Below are 21,302 nucleotides of genomic sequence, written 5' to 3' on the forward strand. Positions count from 1 at the left end.
TGGCACATTCTGCTGAGCTGCTCAGTGATTTTTAGCTCTTGCTAGCTGAGTTCTGGTTATATGCTGAAGACCTTGCAAGTGTTGCCTGTGATGATACACTGTGGGTTCATACAGACCATAAGAAAAGTGTGAAAGACGTGTTACCCCATCTGGCCTGCTGTATGTGTAACCATGACCCCCTTCCTCTCTGAGCTGGACAAGAATTCAAATTCATTTGTGAGGGTCAGATTTCTTTTAAGTATGATCCCTCATTTAGGGTGTCCAGCTGCATACCTGTCTGGACACCATATGTAATGAAGAAGCACCCCCCACCCTGGAAAAGTCATTCGAGGGGGGGACACACCTTACAGTTTCACTTTACTTAAAAGTGATAACACATCACATGAAACATATCGCACGTTCGCGCGTCAGTATTTACCGACATGCGAACGAGCGACGCGTAGCAGTGACGATAATCTCAATGGATTACGGTCCTCGCGATTGGACCTGCCGTTTTGCAAGCGAACCACTTAGCGAGCTAATTCGTCGTTATCGCCCATTTCTATGCAGATGGGCGTGGCTAATTTGCATACGTTCTCAACATTTAGAGTCTACATTTAACATTTACATTTAACATTTAGATTTACATTTACATTTAACATTTAGATATGTTAACATTTATATTTAACATTTATATTTATATTTAATATTTACATTTAACATTTAGATTTATATTTACATTTAACTTTTACATTTAACGTTTAGATTTATATTTACATTTAACTTTTACATTTAACATTTAGATATAAGTTAACATTTAACATTTATATTTGACATTTACATTTAATATTTATATATAGACATACCATTTATATTTACATATGATGAACAATTGTGCAAATAATCTACACAGCAAAAAATATGATGATCCACAACACCATTGACTTCTAGCTAAATGTCAGAAAATTGCACTAAATGTTGAAAAAGTGGCAAGTACAAAAATGTTTCGTAACTTTACAAACGGCGCCCCATAAGAATGGGCAAAAAATTACAAACTTTTACTTATGAATTATTGACTAATATACTTGAACACAAATATACTAGAAATGTAATATGACATATAACAGATATACTGCATTCAAGTGTCTCTGATTTTGGTCCAGCGTAAGACAGTTTAAATATTAAAACTATTTAAAGTCATTTTTAAAAGTATTTTGTCACTGTCTGGCTGAGCGTAGTGCACTGTATGCTGTACATGGTTTATCACTGTCTGGCTGAGCGTAGTCCACTGTATGCTGTACATGGTTTGTCACTGTTTGCTGCAGGTCATGTCTGGGGTTTGGACTGTGGGTCTCCTGACTCTCTTCCTCATTTTCAAAGAAGGGGAGAGTCAATTAAACAACCAAAACCTGCGTAGCATCATAAAGGAAATGAAGAATAGGTAAAGTGGACAACGTAGACATATCTTATAAACGTATAAAATTATAATTTTTCATTGCTAATTTTAACACAGTCCATGGAAAAAAACTGTGAAACTTGATTTCCATGTATACCTGCACTAAACCCTGAAGATGTGCTGTCTTAACAGGTTGGACCCTCAGAAGTTACGAGATGAGATAAAAAATAAAAACAACCCCAGTATGGCAACGTGAGTACCACATATTTCTGCTAATTCATGTACTAAAGGACATGCAGAGATGTATACTACCAGATGTACCTATCAATCAAGTGGTCAAGTGGGTCTTTATTGTCATACCATGTATATACAATCCACATTCAGCATTCAGTAACACAATAATAATGTTCCCCAGAACCACGGTGCAGTTTAAATTCATTACTGGGAAAAAAAATCTAATCATAGTATTGAAGTATGGGGAATTTACGGCATGTTATGTTTACAGGGGTGTCCAATACAGCGTGGGTCTCCAGCTCACAAGTGATGATTGTGATTCAGGAAGCATGACATCCGTCACAGCTAACTTTGCAGCGGTCAGGAATCAAATGGCAAATGAGGCTGTGTTTAATACTGCTGGTGTAACAGCAGCTATTCCATGGAAAGTGTATAATAATAATAATGGTCAGTATATATACACAGATCATGCAGAATATCGAGTTCTCAAAGGACTCGGGAGAAACCAGGCCGAATGTCTGATCGTCTACACTTACTTCAGCCCCTGTTTAACCAAATGTTTTGCCGGAAATAATTCTAATAATATAATTCAGATGTTAGGGGATGTGTTTATGCAGCAAGTTGGGTACAAGGCATTTGTTTACGAGAGAGTTTACCATAAAGACTCTAATAAAGAGCAATTATATAATACTCTGGCACAAATCAATTCTGTGCCTGTGTACTGCTGTGACAATAACCGCTGTACACAGTTTGATGTGAACGGAGGCCTTGACCAAACATGTTTGAATGTGTAGGATCCTCATTGAAACATTCATGCTTTTTCTACTCGCTGATTCGAGGTGAACTTACACCTGTGCTATATACATCTTTCTGAGCTCTGCCATGTCTTAGGCCTGTTCACCTCTTGACATGGATTATTGCTGTGTGTGGTATTAAAAACAGTCCTGTATGAATGTCAATTACATAATCTTTGCTTTCAGCATCACATGGTCTCTATTTATTGTTCTGTATGTCTTTGCACACATGCATATGAGGTTTCACCTCTTACTTCCCGCTTTCTTTATGCACAGAAATACCGTATCTGCAGGCATCACACTCAGGTATCGCTCTTTCTATGGGAATGTTTCAGTTGGGACCTTAAAATATGTAACACTGCACTTGTGTACATTACTTTGAATGTTTGTGGGTCGTGTCACAGACACAACACAACATACATTAAATCTTAAAAATCATACTATTAGCAGATTTAAGGACAGTTAAATGTTAGAAATGAAGTCAAAAAGATCCCAGTGGTATCCAACAAAGCAACAAGAGCTTACAAACATTTTCTTTAATAATGCACAAAGCAAACTGTATTAAAGGCTAAAAATCATCAGCCCATTTCAGTTGAACAATGATGCCTGTCTCCTCAGTTGTGATAAGTATAGAACATAGTAGTCACTTTGTATTCATGGGTAATACTTCCCAAGACCTACCACACGTGGATAGCAAAAACCCTGGATAAGAGTGAACCACTCATGTACCCCGTGTGTGATGTGATTTTCGTGTACATACATATGGTAAAGTTTAATTGTTAAATTGAAAACAATAAGAAAATTACAACATAAAATACAATAATAATAAAGTACGTTGTACATTATTGTTATAGGGTATTGTATAGTATTCTGCTCTCTCTCTTGAATGAAAGGGATTCTGTTTTTAATCTAATCTTAGCCTAATTCTCAAGAAGTGATAGAGCAATGAAACAAATGTGTCAAGGGATGGCAGAACAATGAAAATCATGCTTTTTATACATTTTTATAACACATATTCTGAGATAATGAATGACTGGCAGATTTCACTGGTGCAGCCTATATGACTTAACTGTTTATTTCTGAAATTTTCCAATTTTTTTTCAGACAGCGGTAAACCACTGTTATTGAAACCATGGATACGAGGGTCCCACTGTATTCACCCACATGCCTGTCTCTCAAAAATGCAAAGCTAAAGCTACAAGAGCTCCTTTGCACTGCCTGCCATTTGACTATTCACAGCACCCTCTTCCCACGGGTCCAATACTACTCAGTTTAGAGAACCTTCCCAAACTGACTCTAAACCACTAGCTGTATCTGTCACACCAACATAAGGAAGCACGACCCAGATGCAGGCTGTCTTGCAGGGAAACCCCTCACACGGAACTTTAATGGAAGAAACACAAGTGCAAATAGGTAACAATGACTGAATTGGGGAATTCAGGACTAGGGAGCACTTGTATACAATGACTAATTAGGGGCAAACAGAAGGCAGCTGGAAGCCATCCACAGGCGGTAAGACTAAGAAGCTCCAGGGCTGGCTTGTGTAGGGCCACGTTCAAGAAGAAGCTGGAGGACCAAACAAGCGGAGTGGAGGGTGTATCTCCAACAACCATCACTATGAGACTGCGGATTGTGTTACTGATGACGCCTGGCAGCATATGACTATATTGCACACTTAAGTTAATTTTGCACGTTATTACTATTTTAGACTCATTATGTACTTGTGATGGTTTTCGTGTTCACAGGGTTCTTAGAATAGGGGGATGTAGTTCTGCTTTTTCTGAAATAGGGGGGGAGCCGACGTGCTTGCAGAGAAGCAACTAACGCAAAAGTGGAAAATTACTGAAATGGGAGGCAACCTTTGAAACATAGTATAAAAGTGTGCTTAGCGGAAAAGAACATTGAACTTGTCTGCACCGAACTGTGTGACTGACTTGTTCCCGGATCGATGCAAAGGTAATAAAGGGGGTACCATGGTACAAATAATATGTCTCCTGTGTGATCCCTTCGCATCAACGGACCCGGAGGGTGGCTGAACCCAACAATCAAAACAGGACAAAGCATTTCCTTATATCACCCGTAACCTGTTCATGATTCTTATTAAATCCGGCCAGCAGATCGATCTTTCGTTTCTCACAGAATAAAAAACAATGTAATGTTTTCCCGCTAACAAGCGCTGACAAAAGTATATTGGTAATCGGTTTAATTCTCCGATGCAGAAATATGGAGCCGCAGGGTAAATGTGTATTAATTGATGAATTAAGTGTATTAAATGTGTTGGGGTAAAAAAGATAATTCCATCTGCTCAATTGTGTGTGAAGTGTTTTTAAAATGTGACTTAAGTATTGATTCTATATATTCTAGCGAAACATAGCTACTCCTACCAAGGGCGGGTTTATTACCAGTGACCGCACTATAAAGGCTGTTGCTGCTGCATGTGTCTCCATCTCACCAGCGACACAACATAACGTCAATCCTCCAAGGAAGAGAAGCAGCACAAGAGGTCCACCTTCTCCTGCACGCAGGCACTGACAGAACAGCATGGTGAGCACAGCTGATTAGGTACTTTTTATAAACACTGACAGCACATCCGTGATGAAAAAAGTCCTAGCAGTCACATACAAGGGACAATGTTTGCCCTTTTTAGTAAATCATACAAAAGAATGAGCAAGTTTCCAATCTTTCAAAGTCTCTAATGAAATAACAGAAGTACATTTCCAGAACTCGCTATCCATTTTTTTTGTCACTGACATGCGATCTCCAATAACCATGAAGTCAGACTTCCTCATAATATGTTATAGTATTGAGAACCCAAACTTACTCAGTCCTCATTGTATCCAACGAAGAATTTTTATTAAATTTCCAAAATTCCGCAAGCATTTTCTGGAAAACGTGTCTCGTGGACTGAGTTTTGGAAATTTCCTCTCCAGTTTCTTTAATGAAATACTTGTAAAGGTTGGAAACATTTTTGTACAAATTGCTAAAATGGGCAAAAAAATTACAAACTTTTACTTATGAATTATTGACTAATATACTTGAACACAAATATACTAGAAATGTAATATGACATATAACAGATATACTGCATTCAAGTGTCTCTGATTTTGGTCCAGCGTAAGACAGTTTAAATATTAAAACTATTTAAAGTCATTTTTAAAAGTATTTTGTCACTGTCTGGCTGAGCGTAGTGCACTGTATGCTGTACATGGTTTGTCACTGTCTGGCTGAGCGTAGTGCACTGTATGCTGTACATGGTTTGTCACTGTCTGGCTGAGCGTAGTGCACTGTATGCTGTACATGGTTTGTCACTGTCTGGCTGAGCGTAGTGCACTGTATGCTGTACATGGTTTGTCACTGTTTGCTACAGGTCATGTCTGGGGTTTGGACTGTGGGTCTCCTGACTCTCTTCCTCATTTTCAAAGAAGGGGAGAGTAACTTAAACAACCAAAACCTGCGTAACATCATAAAGAAAATGAAGAATAGGTAAAGTGGACAAAGCAGACATATCTTATAAACGTATAAAATTATAATTTTTCATTGCTAATTTTAACACAGTCCATGGAAAAAATCTGTGAAACTTGATTTCCATGTATACCTGCACTAAACCCTGAAGATGTGCTGTCTTAACAGGTTGGACCCTCAGAAGTTACAAGATGAGATAAAAAATAAAAACAACCCCAATATGGCAACGTGAGTACCACATATTTCTGCTAATTCATGTACTAAAGGACATGCAGAGATGTATACTACCAGATGTACCTATCAATCAAGTGGTCAAGTGGGTCTTTATTGTCATACCATGTATATACAATCCACATTCAGCATTCAGTAACACAATAATAATGTTCCCCAGAACCACGGTGCAGTTTAAATTCATTACTGGGAAAAAAAATCTAATCATAGTATCGAAGTACGGGGAATTTACAGCATGTTATTTTTACAGGGGTGTCCAATACAGCGTGGGTCTCCAGCTCACAAGTGACGATTGTGATTCAGGAAGCATGACATCCGTCACAGCTAACTTTGCAGCGGTCAGGAATCAAATGGCAAATGAGGCTGTGTTTAATACTGCTGGTGTAACAGCAGCTATTCCATGGAAAGTGTATAATAATAATAATGGTCAGTATATATACACAGATCATGCAGAATATCGAGTTCTCAAAGGACTCGGGAGAAACCAGGCCGAATGTCTGATCGTCTACACTTACTTCAGCCCCTGTTTAACCAAATGTTTTGCCGGAAATAATTCTAATAATATAATTCAGATGTTAGGGGATGTGTTTATGCAGCAAGTTGGGTACAAGGCATTTGTTTACGAGAGAGTTTACCATAAAGACTCTAATAAAGAGCAATTATATAATACTCTGGCACAAATCAATTCTGTGCCTGTGTACTGCTGTGACAATAACCGCTGTACACAGTTTGATGTGAACGGAGGCCTTGACCAAACATGTTTGAATGTGTAGGATCCTCATTGAAACATTCATGCTTTTTCTACTCGCTGATTCGAGGTGAACTTACACCTGTGCTATATACATCTTTCTGAGCTCTGCCATGTCTTAGGCCTGTTCACCTCTTGACATGGATTATTGCTGTGTGTGGTATTAAAAACAGTCCTGTATGAATGTCAATTACATAATCTTTGCTTTCAGCATCACATGGTCTCTATTTATTGTTCTGTATGTCTTTGCACACATGCATATGAGGTTTCACCTCTTACTTCCCGCTTTCTTTATGCACAGAAATACCGTATCTGCAGGCATCACACTCAGGTATCGCTCTTTCTATGGGAATGTTTCAGTTGGGACCTTAAAATATGTAACACTGCACTTGTGTACATTACTTTGAATGTTTGTGGGTCGTGTCACAGACACAACACAACATACATTAAATCTTAAAAATCATACTATTAGCAGATTTAAGGACAGTTAAATGTTAGAAATGAAGTCAAAAAGATCCCAGTGGTATCCAACAAAGCAACAAGAGCTTACAAACATTTTCTTTAATAATGCACAAAGCAAACTGTATTAAAGGCTAAAAATCATCAGCCCATTTCAGTTGAACAATGATGCCTGTCTCCTCAGTTGTGATAAGTATAGAACATAGTAGTCACTTTGTATCCATGGGTAATACTTCCCAAGACCTACCACACGTGGATAGCAAAATCCCTGGATAAGAGTGAACCACTCATGTACCCCGTGTGTGATGTGATTTTCGTGTACATACATATGGTAAAGTTTAATTGTTAAATTGAAAACAATAAGAGAATTACAACATAAAATACAATAATAATAAAGTACGTTGTACATTATTGTTATAGGGTATTGTATAGTATTCTGCTCTCTCTCTTGAATGAAAGGGATTCTGTTTTTAATCTAATCTTAGCCTAATTCTCAAGAAGTGATAGAGCAATGAAACAAATGTGTCAAGAGATGGCAGAACAATGAAAATCATGCTTTTTATACATTTTTATAACACATATGCTGAGATTATGAATGACTGGCAGATTTCACTGGTGCAGCCTATATGACTTAACTGTTTATTTCTGAAATTTTCCAATTTTTTTTCAGACAGCAGTAAACCACTGTTATTGAAACCATGGATACGAGGGTCCCACTGTATTCACCCACATGCCTGTCTCTCAAAAATGCAAAGCTAAAGCTACAAGAGCTCCTTTGCACTGCTTGCCATTTGACTATTCACAGCACCCTCTTCCCACGGGTCCAATACTACTCAGTTTAGAGAACCTTCCCAAACTGACTCTAAACCACTAGCTGTATCTGTCACACCAACATAAGGAAGCACGACCCAGATGCAGGCTGTCTTGCAGGGAAACCCCTCACACGGAACTTTAATGGAAGAAACACAAGTGCAAATAGGTAACAATGACTGAATTGGGGAATTCAGGACTAGGGAGGACTTGTATACAATGACTAATTAGGGGCAAACAGAAGGCAGCTGGAAGCCATCCACAGGCGGTAAGACTAAGAAGCACCAGGGCTGGAGGACCAAACAAGCGGAGTGGAGGGTGCATCTCCAACAACCATCACTATGAGACTGCGGATTGTGTTACCTATTGACGCCTGACAGCATATGACTATATTACACACTTAAGATAATTTTGCACGTTATTACTATTTTAGATTCATTATGTACTTGTGATGTTTACATGTTTATCAATTCTCTCTCTCCAAGTGATATTTTTTGTATTTTATATTACTTGGTTGCAGTGAGAGGTTTGGTGATTGGAAGGTAGGTGGTTCAAATCCCATGGTCAGCTGAGTAATGCCATTGGGGCTCTTGAGCAAGAACTTTAACCATGATTAAGGTGCCGACTCACCCTGCCCTCTATCCCCAATACTTACACTCACCTAAATATCTGTGTGTCTCAGGAAGAGTGAGTGAGCATAAAGACAATTTCACCAACTGCATTTGTTATAACATGTATGTATTCAGGTTATTTTATTTTATTTTTATGTAATTATACTACTTTCTGTACATCCTTCTTGCTGGAAGAAGCTAATTTCCACCATGGGGATTAATTTCCTACAAAAGCACAAGTAAATAATACAGCTTATTTAACTGAAACCTAGTTTAAACTGGTACTTTCTTGATTCAGAATCAATATATATGGTTTTTGTTTAGTTTTAGTTGCTCTATTTAATTTTTCATATTGTAGAGCCAGCGGGGTGTATGGCCCAGCATGCCCCACGTGCAGCTGTAAATAGCCCCTGTGTGTAATTGGAAATAGCTCTTGTTGTACGGTTGTTGTTAATGGTTGCATTTCCCTGCTGTCGCACCTGTGTTTGCCTGTATCTTGTGTGTACCCTGTCCGATCCTCGTGTGTATTTAGCTTGTGTAAATCTCCCACCGTGTGTGCACTTTACAGTTTGGCGTCTGACAACCTTGTGTTGCTGCACTTTGTATTTGGTTCATTGCTTGTTGGGTGCTTGTCATAGTCTTGCTAAGGACTGCTATTAATGAGCGTGTTTTCCCTGACAAGCCTCGCTATCTTTCTTTGCTCTCGCAATGCTTATGTCCACCTGGCACTATATTATGTTAACTGGAGCAGGCAGCGGGCGGAGCTATGGGTTACTGCTGTGTTCTGTCGGTGTGATTGCTGATGCCGTTCTTCTTGTGTATGGTGCACATGTCACCTGAACTAACAACAAAGTCACACGTGGCCTAAGTCAGCTACTCATTTGCAGCTTCGATTAGCTTCTTATTTACAGCATCTTAATTATTTCACTGTATGATTCCCATTTCCACGACCGTGTAATTGTATTTCCTTTGATTAGAGAGTTGTGGAACTGGAAACAACCAAATCCCCTCATATTTTTGTGTTTGTGGATGAAGCACACAGTTCTTTTCCTGAACCATAGAAAAAAACTATTTCTATGAGTTGGATTTGGGCTGAGCGATATCATATCGATATTATATGGCGCATGCACAATAATCACCAGGGCTTCAGATCAAAGGTGAAGCATTTGGCTGAACACCAGCTTTTCAATACCATATGGACATTTATTTATGCCCAATATTTGGGAAGCAGGTTAGTAGTACAGTTAAAATATTAATGAGATATTCATCTATCCATCAATGTAACCGATTAATCCCAGCTGGGGTCACAGGGGGGATTGGAGCCAATCCTGGGAAGAATGGGCACAGGCAGGAAACAACCCTGGGCACAAAGCCTGAGAAAGGGGATGGTGCTGAGCAAATAGATTTTTTTGCCAGTGCTGAGTGACTGGACCATCACTCATCAAAATAGAAAGATTGCATCTCACTATTAAGTTTGCAGGAGAAGTTCTCTGAAAAATCCACATGGAGAACAACTTCATCTTCTCTTAGGTTTTCTTTGAAAGCCCTTCACACTTTGGCTTGATGCAACCAACTGTTGCCTTGATGCAAGACTGTCAAGTGATTGAAAAGGTTCAACAGTTCAGCCTGTTCCAGTTTGTTCTTCCTTGACAAAATTCATGCTTGTCTGAGGCAGGTTTTCTTATCCACTGATTTCAGATCACAGTGTCTTCCACCTGGTTTGTTGCAACTTCTACCTTATTGTAGCAACATTTTGCAAAAACTCGATACATGCATAACTGTCACTAGCGGGAGGCAAGGAGGACAGAGACCCAGTATTGCGGGGATCAATAGGCTTTACTGAGAGGTCCACGTAGACCAGACAGGACAGAATGAGCCGGGGCTCGCTACGGAGCGAATGCTCCGCGATCACGCCACTGGTGGTGATGGGCTCGGGCGTGGATCGAGGGCTTCTGGATAGGAGCCGGAGCGACGGCACAAGAGGGACGCGCAGAAGTCGTGGTCGTAGTCCGGAAGAGTAGGTCGTAGCCGGGGTAATCCGTCCGACACGGAGACACGGGAATGACACACCAAGGCAGGGGAACAGGAGACGCCGGGCTCAGCGAGGCAGGAGATTCACGGTCGGGAACGGGTCTGGGGAATGAAGGAAAAAAGGAGAGAATCGCACACGGAGGAGACAGGTAAGGTCGGGGACATGGGGCAGACGGAAGACAGGTAAGTTGCTTAGTACGGCGTCTCGTCATCAGCTCAATACTTCGCAATGAAGTAGCGGAGTGTATGGCAAGCCGTTTTAACATTTAATCGCTAGACTGGATATGCATTGCAGATATCTCTAATTCAATTCTTCCTAGTCAAAAAGAGCATTTCAGATATCCACAATGACATTCTTCCTATCCACAATTGTCATTTCAGATATCCACAACGTCATTCTTCCTAGGAGAAACTACGTCACTTTTGCCATTCATGTCTATTGGGCTTTCAATTTCAGATATCCACAATTACATTTCAGATATCTAGAATTAACATTCTGGATATCCGAAATTGAATTCTTACTAGGAAAAACTCCCATTTCAGATATCTACAATCCAATTGTTACTAGTCATAATTTTAATTTCAGATATCCGAAAGGATACCACCATTTTAGATATCCAGAATGCAATTTCGAATATCCGAAATACATTGTGACTAGTAAAAATGTCTTTACGGATATCCAGAATTCATATTATGACTAGTAAAAATGCAATTTCAGATATCTACAATTAGAATTACGCCTAGGAACAATGCAATTGCAGATATCTACAATTGTATTGTGGATATCTGTTGAAGAGTAGATAAGACGCCGTTTTAACATAAAAACGATCCATTTACTATCCACAATTACATTTTAGATATACAGAATATCATTTCTCCTAGTCAAAATTATATTCTTACTAGTCAGAATGGCAGTTGCAGATATCCACAATTACATTCTTACTATTAGAAAATGTATTTCAAGATATCTAAAACTTTATTTCTCCTAGTCACAATTCCGTTTAAGATATCTTTAAATCTTTACAAAGCATAAGTAGCCGTTTTAACATTTAATCGCTAGACTGGATATGTATTGCAGATATCCGTAATTCAATTCTTCCTAGTCAAAAAGAACATTTCAGATATCCACAATGACATTCTTCCTATCCACAATTGTCATTTCAGATATCCACAACGTCATTCTTCCTAGGAGAAATAACGTCACTTTTGCCATTCATGTCTATTGGGCTTTCAATTTCAGATATCCGCAATTACATTTCAGATATCCAGAATGTTCATTCTGGATATCCGAAATTGAATTCCTGATAGTAAAAACTCCCATTTCAGATATCTACAATCCAATTGTTACTAGTCATAATTGTAATTTCAGACATCCGAAAGGAAAAAAACATTCCAGATATATATAATGTAATTTTGAATATCCAAAAATACATTGTGAATAGTAAAAATGTCATTACATATATCCACAATTCGCATTATGACTAGTAAAAATGCAATTGCAGATATCTACAATTAGAATTACGCCTAGGAACAATGCAATTGCAGATTTCTACAATTGTATTGTGGATATCTATTAACGAGTAGATAGGACGCCGTTTTAACATAAAATGGGTCCATTGACTATCCACAATTAGCGTCACCTCGCTCCACTTTCGTATACCGGAACTGTCCCAGACCAGCTCACACGCTGTGTATGAAGCAGGACTGACCTAGAAATAAACCATTTCTACTTGAATGTGGATTTGACTGCTCATTTACTTTGATGACAGGCTAAAGTTAAGGCTAAAACGTTCGTTCTTGGAGACAGCGGTGAGCGATTTCCTTGGAGCGGGATTAAAATTGGCCCGAGAGGGGGGCGATAATGAGCGAAGTGGCTGTGAGTGGGGGGAGCTGGAAGAGCGTACAGGTCCGTGAGCGATAAGCTCCACTTACATGCTCTGGTCAAAATTATGCATTTTGTGAATGAATGACCTGGGACGGTCATTCATTCACAAAATGCATAATTTTGGTCTGCATGGGACTGCACTGACTGCGAACAGCTGACAGCCCCTCAACACGCCACTTGTGCTATACTGTATATATCTGTGTCTATCAGCAGACCCTCTAGGTCAGAGGTCACTAACAGGCGGACCGCGGTCCGGGTCCGGACCCAGAAGCTGTCCCATACGGACACGGACCGACAGCCAAAACATTTAGTTATTATTTAAAACCTGACGGGGCGCTTTTATTTTAACCGGCGCAGCGTTTGTAGTCTTTTCGGTAGAGGTTTAGCAGTAGAACCGCCGTTTCCCACGCCAATGAACGTCGAACGCCTTTGACCGCCAAGCAAGACGTATAGTTCGGCGTATGCAGCCTTTGTCTGCGCTAATGTGCCTTTCGTGTTAATAGCAGCAGCGAAGCTAACACCCGCAAACAAAAAGCGTAATGTTCCTAACAGTGTGGCTGCGCTCTCCTGAAATCGTAAAGCTGGAAAGTTTTCAAATACAATATATACACGTTGGATAAATAGACGTAGTTTATCGTTGATTTCATGTTCGTTGAAGTTTCTGCATTTTAACATATGTATAAAGTAATGTTATCTGTTATATAAATATACTCATGTGAAACAAAAAATGTACGTTTTCAGGGTTGCCAAATCTCAAGCATCTGGCATGACACTCACGCTTTCAGACTCATGCTGGAAATCTTACGGCAAATCTATATTATTCCATTATAAAACCTAAAATTAACTACGTCAAAGGTGTATTTACACGGTTAAATACAAAAGCAGACTATTTACAAGGTAAGAACTGTTACATGTGAGCAGACATCTCGAATTGTAAATCTCACTCCAGCCAGCTGGCCGAAGTTCTATGTCACGTGACAATAAATATTGTCAAAACGTTTTTGAATTGTACTGAATTAATTTGATTGACAGTCAGGTACTGATTACATACAATGTTGATGCAACTAATAGGCTACTTAAATATATATCATACTATTAAATAGTTAGACATTATGATCTTCCGGACCTTTGCTTCAAGAATTTTTCTCTAACTGGACCTCTATAAATTTTAGTTGAATACTCCTGCTCTAGGTGACCAAATCAAAAATGAAACTGGAGCAAAACTAGTAAATCCAGCTAATACTGATTTAATTCCACTGGAGTCTGTATTTGTGCTGAACAGTGCAGATCAGCTAAACGTATCATGCTGATCACTTTCTGTTCTGCTGCATTAACAGCAAAAACTATATAGGCTATTCAGCAACGTGAAACAAAGAACGTTTTATATTTTACCGTGCAAGTTATTAGCTTTCTATTAAAACGTATGTAGTTATTAATTTATTTGTAATAAGGAGTTTATAGAGAACTGTCATAGCGACAGAATGGATGACATCAATTATTTAGCTGGCTTATATTTTTATATATTTTTACCGGATGTACGTCGCACCGCCATTCTAGATATCTGAAATGACGACGACAGGGAAACATACTGGCGGAATACACGTCATTTTTCCTAGTAAGAATTCAATTTCGGATATCCAGAATGTTAATTCTAGATATCTAAAATGTAATTGCGGATATCTGAAATTGAAAGCCCAATAGACATGAACGGCAAAAGTGACGTAATTTCTCCTAGGAAGAATGACATTGTGGATATCTGAAATGACAATTGTGGATAGGGAGAATGTCATTGTGGATATCTGAAATGCTCTTTTTGACTAGGAAGAACTGAATTACGGATATCTCCAATACATATCCAGTCTAGCGATTAAATGTCAAAACGGCCACTTATACTACGTAAAGATTTAAAGATATCTTAAATGGAATTTTGACTAGGAGAAATAAAGTTTTAGATATCTTGAAATACATTTTCTACTAGTAAGAATGTAATTGTGGATATCTGCAACTGCCATTCTGACTAGTAAGAATATAATTTTGACTAGGAGAAATGATATTCTGTATATCTAAAATGTAATTGTGGATAGTAAATGGATCGTTTTTATGTTAAAACGGCGTCTTATCTACTCTTCAACAGATATCCACAATACAATTGTAGATATCTAAAATTGCATTGTTCCTAGGCGTAATTCTAATTGTGGATATCTGTAATAACATTTTTACTATTCACAGTGTATTTTTGGATATTCGAAATTACATAATATATATCTGGAATGTTTTTTTTTCCTTTCGGATATCTGAAATTAAAATTATGACTAGTAACAATTGGATTGTAGATATCTGAAATGGGAGTTTTTCCTAGTAAGAATTCAATTTCGGATATCCAGAATGTTAATTCTAGATATCTGAAATGTAATTGTGGATATCTGAAATTGAAAGCCCAATAGACATGAATGGCAAAAGTGACGTAGTTTCTCCTAGGAAGAATGACGTTGTGGATATCTGAAATGACAATTGTGGATAGGAAGAATGTCATTGTGGATATCTGAAATGCTCTTTTTGACTAGGAAGAATTGAATTACGGATATCTGCAATGCGTATCCAGTCTAGCGATTAAATGTCAAAACGGCCACTTATACTTTGTAAAGATTTAAAGATATCTTAAATAGCATTATGACTAGGAGAAATAAAGTTTTAGATATCTTGAAATACATTTTCTACTAGTAAGAATGCAATTGTGGATATCTGTAATTGCCATTCTGACTAGTACGAATATAATTTTGACTAGGAGAAATTATATTATGTATATCTAAAATGTAATTACGGATAGGAGTGTGACTTGATTAAATGTTAAAACGGCTTGCCATAGGAGTGTGCCGTTTAAGAAGGTGGTTGATTGCTTGTCGAGGGAGGGTTCGTGCGCGGTCCCGCCCCTGTAGGCGTGACAGTAACTTATTGTCTGGACTGCTGACAATGGAGTACAGCAGCTGAGAAATGCTAGCACTTTTCAGCAGACCTTTCTGCTGTTTCTGATGTTTTCAGTTAGGAGTTAAAAAAAAAAAAAAATCAATTAATCAATTAGCTAATTTCTCAATATATAGTTCATTCTCAGGTTATGGTGAATCAACTCAGTTATAAACATATGAAGATCCAAAATGAAATATGATCATTGTGCATGATCCTTTTTGTTAACATTTTTGTTTATTATCTGTTTAATTTTAGTATAAGCTAATTTAAATCTGATTTGAAAAATACCAGGTTACACAAGAAAGACTTAAAAATGATTCCATTGTTGCATGACGTCCACATATGTGGACAGTTGGTTTTTGAGTTATAAAGACTACATTTTACTGTACATTTAGGCTTACAAAACACACACATGTTCATCACAGTTATGTGTGCATACTAATATTTTTTATGTGTGCATATTAATTATTTTTCCTGACTTGACCTCTTTGAACAGAAGTTTTTCACAGATAATCCTGAAGCATAATGTCCATGGCCATCACCGTCAGACATGTTGCATTTAGGGTGTCAGCAATTAAAGACCATTTGCAAGGGAGGAGTTTGTGGAAGAAAAATAAAAAGGGTAATGGAGGGCTTATCTCAGGTTAGTACTGATTACACCTTGTTGATTCTTCAACTGAAATTATTTTTATAGGATTATATAAAGTGCTTTACACAAATTCCTAGTTGTATTATTTTTTTCTTTTTGGTTGACTCAAGAGTAGTAGTTGACATGTTTTAATATACAGTATATAAAAAGCAATATTGTCTTGATTTATAGAACAACTCAATAGATGTTCAAAGGGAATGTATCCTCAAGGCCTTGTGCGTGTACTTCAGCGAAGACCACCAAGAGCTTGTAAAAGAGTACATCGTAAGTTTAATAATTTTACCGAATTTCTATTTGTAGTGGCAAATTTTCTGCGTTTTACTTAAATAAATCTAACCACTTCTTCATATGAGCAGACTAGATGATTTTTGACTCGTATCAACATCCATTCTAACATCCACTTCATTAACAAGCTTACTCACTAACTACAAATCCTTGCAACCCTTGAGCTCTTTTATTTTCGGAAGGTTGTCATCAACAGGGTCACTTCCAGCCGTGAATAAGTTTAAATATTTCCAATACAATCACAGAAAAGCGATAACGGATGAGGACTTACGGTCAAAAAGCTATATACTTCCAAGCTGCGCATATGTCTCTTTTGCTACCAAAAAAACCCTCTATCACGTGCCCAGCATAGAATCCACCTACTGACCAATAGAAATTCAGCATCAATAATGCTGCCTAAATTTCCACATTTTCAATTATGACAGATTATTATTATTATTAAGCATGCATTAAACAATATTCAGATTCAAAATAGTAACAAAAATATTCTCCTATAATTTGGCTCTAACACTATGTGTGATTAATTTGTGTATACATTATATTGTGCTTAAATGTTCAAGTATGCTTTGAGGTGTTAGATATTTAGATAAAATAAATTAGACACAATGTAGAATATTTTCTTCTTAAAGTACTTTTTGAAGGCAGTGATGAGTACCGGCGGGCCAAGCGGAATGCGGCTTCGGTGGTCGCTGAGGCAAAAACTCGGGTGTGGGAGGAGTTTAGCGATGCCATGAAAAGCGACTTCCGGATGGCTGACATGGGCAGTGCCAGGGGAGCAGTGCTTGGGGACGGTACCTTGCTCAAGTGTGACCTTGTTTCCATCTGATTTTTGAAGTATGAAATCAGTCTGGGCCAAAATAATGTTACTTTTTCTATATAGTTGGGTACCTGATGTGTACTGAGAAGTTCATATTTGCCTGACTGGGCATATTTCCGGGCCTGATTGGGAGTGGAAAGACGTTTGTGTTTGTTTCATTTCCTGATAAAATACACACATGCTATTACTAAAACTGCCAAGATATGTACTTTCCTCAAAGTGGTAACAAGTCAGTAGAATCGTGCTCAGTTAATACGAATCGAAAGCTAAATGAATTTCTGAAGGTAAGGCTAGCTAAATATGTCCCCCTACAGGCGCAATCACGTCATTGCATTCGGCTGCGCAGCATTTAAGATGGACCAGAAAATCCGAATAAGGAGCTGCGAATAAGGAGACAACTTCAGCCTCGTCCCTTTTAGACTCTCAAGCTCACGCAAGAAATCTTGCATATGATATTCCATATGCTTATATCTTGCATAAACATATGTTATTCCAATATAAACTCAAAATTACCTATATCAAAAACGTAGGGGTAGTTTACAAACCAAACAGATTATTTACAAGGTAATAATACAATTAAAAAATAATGCATTTGTGTGCAGACTTGTCTCATTTCAATCAGCTGATGAAAGTTAGCAACTCTGACGCAGCGTGCAGAACGCAGTTTCTGTTAAATCTACGGTTATAATCCTGCACAGAAAAATGTAATGTGCGCGTGCTCGTTGGCGGGGGAGGCGCATTTTGATGACGCAGTTAAACAGTGTTTACTAACCCATCGTGGGGATGCAGAGTTAGGTTGATAGTTTCGGATTAACCCGTCAAATAAAACGCACCGTATTTGACTACACAAGCGACAGTTTATGATGATATAACCATCGGAGATATGAGGAACTACTCATCCGCTTCGCTGGTTCGTGTCCGCAGTACGGGCTCGGTTCCCCTCGGCAGCCCTTCGTTATGTTGGGGTCCATCAAACACCCTGGGGCTGCTGGATTGTGCTGCTGAGCAGCTCATGGTTCTTAGGGAGTTTCAGTCCTCACTCGACACCTGTGAGAGGGGCTTGGAGAGCCTTGGGGGCCTCGGCGAGTTGGAGGACGGCGGGTACGTGACGCTGCGGTGCGGGGCGCATTATGAATGACTATTTCAGTGGTTGATATCCTGTTAGTGGTAAAAAATCAGCTAAAGTGACATTAAGGGACACAGTACTTAATTACTTGCTGTTGTGATTATGTTGTACTGTCTGCGCAGACGTCAGTAAGCGGGGCTTTTATGTAAAGTCCCATCTCTGGCTGGATGTTTGACTATCATTGACAGCATGAAATACGCGGAGCTGAAGTCGGCTTTCTGCATTGTGGGGATTCAGGCACTGGCAGAACTCAACAAGTGGCAAGGTGTCCTTTGCTGGGTCCTGCAGTACTATGGGAAGCCTGAAAAACTGCCAGCGAAAATTCTGCAGATGTGGTATGTTTTTTTTTTTTTTTCTCATTTATTGTATTAATGGTGTAATTAGTCATCTTTTTTTAACCATTTCCTCTCCCTGTTTGTAGTATTCTCTTGTACAGGAAGGTTGGAGAGCCTGCCACTATGCAGGAGGCAACCAGTCACTGGCTGAATTACCCAGCCAACAGCAGTGTGCCCGGGTTCGGGCCTGTGGCAGAGCTGTACCTGTTACACATATTACTGCCTTGTGGTCGACTGGCAGAGGCCAAGGAGCTGGTCTTGGGCCCTGTAGGTAGCTTGGCATTCAGCGAGGACCACAGGAAAGCTGCCCTGGAGATGGTGGAGAACCAGAGGCGATATACCCCCACCCCCACCCCTACCCTGAGCTCCACACTGGCATCGAGTACCGAGACCATTCCACAAAGAGGTGCCCCTATTGCTCTTTACAGTCATCCCAGCTGGCATCTGTCGCTTTCCTGCTATGTTTTAGTCACTAAGGTGTACAGACTACAGAGAATGACTTTCATATGGCTTTTTGTAAAGAATAATTCTACTGTGGGGCACTGCTGACATATACTTATTTAGGCGCCTGGCTTATTCTTTTAAGTGACTAACAATATCACTAGACTTTTTCTTTATTTCATTGTTCATTTAAGAAATTGCTGTGAAATACCTTGCTTACCAACATTAGGGCAGTGTTTGGGGTCACTCCTGCTCTTCATGTATCTGCTTCTGTTGATGTGTTCTGTATTGCTTGTCCTTTACACACCCTTGTCCTCCTCAGGGCATGACTCGCCCAGGTTGACGGCTGTGTTGCGGCTGCTGCACCAAGGGCTGCTTGTGGCTCGGGCACATCTGCAGTCCTTACCCATACAGAGGGCGCTGCTGGCTGCCTTCCTACTCTACCTGCTCCTCGTCCGAGTAGATCCAGGTGAGAGAGGCCATGAAACGCCACAAAAACCGCAGCAGAGACATTTCCATCAAAAGCAATGTTCAGTTGAGAAATCGGGGCTAGCCAGTCGAATGAGGCTAATGGTCTTGAAATCATACTATTTAAAGATAAAGAATCTTTATTGTCATTGTCACTGGAACAGCGGAATTGAAAATGCAGTTTGACTCAATGTGAGGCATAAAAAGACTAATAACATATATTAAAAATATACAAATTGCACTGAATTGACTATACAGATTGCACTGGAATATACAGACTACACTGATGAAATGTAAAAAAATAACCGTTCTGTTTTGCATTTAAAGCCATGATTGCTTTGGGATAAAAACTGTTTTCAGGTGATTTGTCCTGGTTTTCATGGCTCTGTATCTCTTGAATGGCAAAAGCTGAAAGAGACAGTGACCGGGATGTGATGAATCATGTGAAATGTCCATAGCTTTTTTCCAGCATCGGGAGGTGTAGATTTGGTCTAGGGTGGGGAGAGGGCAGCCAGGGGATTTGAACCAGTGACCTTCCGATCACAGGCACAGACTCATTACCCGCTGAGCCACACAGTACAGCCCTGTTTCATTTGTCCAGACCTCAATGCAGAGTCTTCCCTCTCCTGCACCGTAGTGAGAGCGTATCTCTTGTGTGTGAAAGTGCCTTTGGTCGTGGCCTGACATAGACAGCTTTGGATTTTTGTGTTAAGCAGCACTGTCCAGTGCATTCCCCTGGATCTCCAGTCTCCTGCGCACACTGAGGCACATGTGGGCTGCCATGTTTGGGCCGTACCACCGCTCTCAATGACCAGCGGGCTGCCATGTTTGGGCCGTACCACCGCTCTCAATGACCAGCGGGCTGCTATGTTTGGGCCGTACCACCGCTCTCAATGAACAGCGGGCTGCCATGTTTGGGCCGTACCACCGCTCTCAATGAACAGCGGGCTGCAATGTTTGGGCCGTACCACCGCTCTCAATGACCTGCTCATGCTGACTTCAGTCATATGTGGAGACGGGGGAGTCATCCGAACTGGACAGAAATGAACTATATAATTATGAATTCTGTTTTATCATTTGTTAAAAACTATTTACATTAAATGTTATGATGTCAGTCCATCAAAGGGTATTCATATCTGGGGTGTCCCCTACCCTATGGAGGGAGTGACTTATGAATGTGGAATATAAACCTCTGAAAACCACGTCATATCAGTCTTCTCCAATAAAAATCTATTCTGTCCTAGACTTTTTGTGTTTTGTCAATTGAAGGTAAAGCCTTATGAATTTATGTTGTCCTAAATTTGATGGGCATTGATAAATCCCAGAAGATTTTTAATATATATATATACACACACACACACCCATCCATCGATCCATGTAATCTTTTTTTTATCAAGATCGGAGGATGCCAATTAATTATTACACTAAAATGAACATATACTGTATCGGTGTTATATTTTGTTAGTCCGCATGTATGTAAACCATAAATTTATATTGAAAGATGTCTGTTTCTGGTGTCATTGCAATGTAAAACGCCGTTTCATATAAGAGATGCGTTTTTAAAAGAAAATACTGCA

General features: G+C 39.3%; 1 protein-coding gene and 1 long non-coding RNA gene across 3 annotated transcripts; both read left to right on the forward strand.

Annotated features, from left to right (window-relative positions):
* Positions 1 to 1,289: 1,289 nt before the first annotated feature.
* Positions 1,290 to 2,575, forward strand: LOC140578651 (uncharacterized). The gene is made up of 3 exons (XR_011982922.1): positions 1,290 to 1,420; positions 1,568 to 1,627; positions 1,881 to 2,575. It is a non-coding gene; the product is annotated as an uncharacterized lncRNA (long non-coding RNA).
* A 15,436-nt stretch (positions 2,576 to 18,011) lies between these two features.
* Positions 18,012 to 20,970, forward strand: pex26 (peroxisomal biogenesis factor 26). Of its 2 annotated transcripts, none has more exons than XM_072711002.1 (5): positions 18,012 to 18,456; positions 18,670 to 18,816; positions 18,903 to 19,222; positions 19,580 to 19,726; positions 20,439 to 20,970. In XM_072711002.1, exons 1-5 carry the CDS (start codon positions 18,239 to 18,241, stop codon positions 20,534 to 20,536), a joined length of 930 nt encoding a protein of 309 aa, XP_072567103.1. In that variant the 5' UTR covers positions 18,012 to 18,238; the 3' UTR covers positions 20,537 to 20,970. The 2 variants fall into 2 exon arrangements, with proteins under 2 accessions (XP_072567103.1, XP_023673625.1); XM_023817857.2 differs by having other exon boundaries at positions 18,019 to 18,456; positions 20,442 to 20,970.
* Positions 20,971 to 21,302: the final 332 nt, after the last annotated feature.

This window comes from Paramormyrops kingsleyae, chromosome 1, assembly GCF_048594095.1.
Source record: "Paramormyrops kingsleyae isolate MSU_618 chromosome 1, PKINGS_0.4, whole genome shotgun sequence".
NCBI classification, from domain to species: domain Eukaryota; kingdom Metazoa; phylum Chordata; class Actinopteri; order Osteoglossiformes; family Mormyridae; genus Paramormyrops; species Paramormyrops kingsleyae.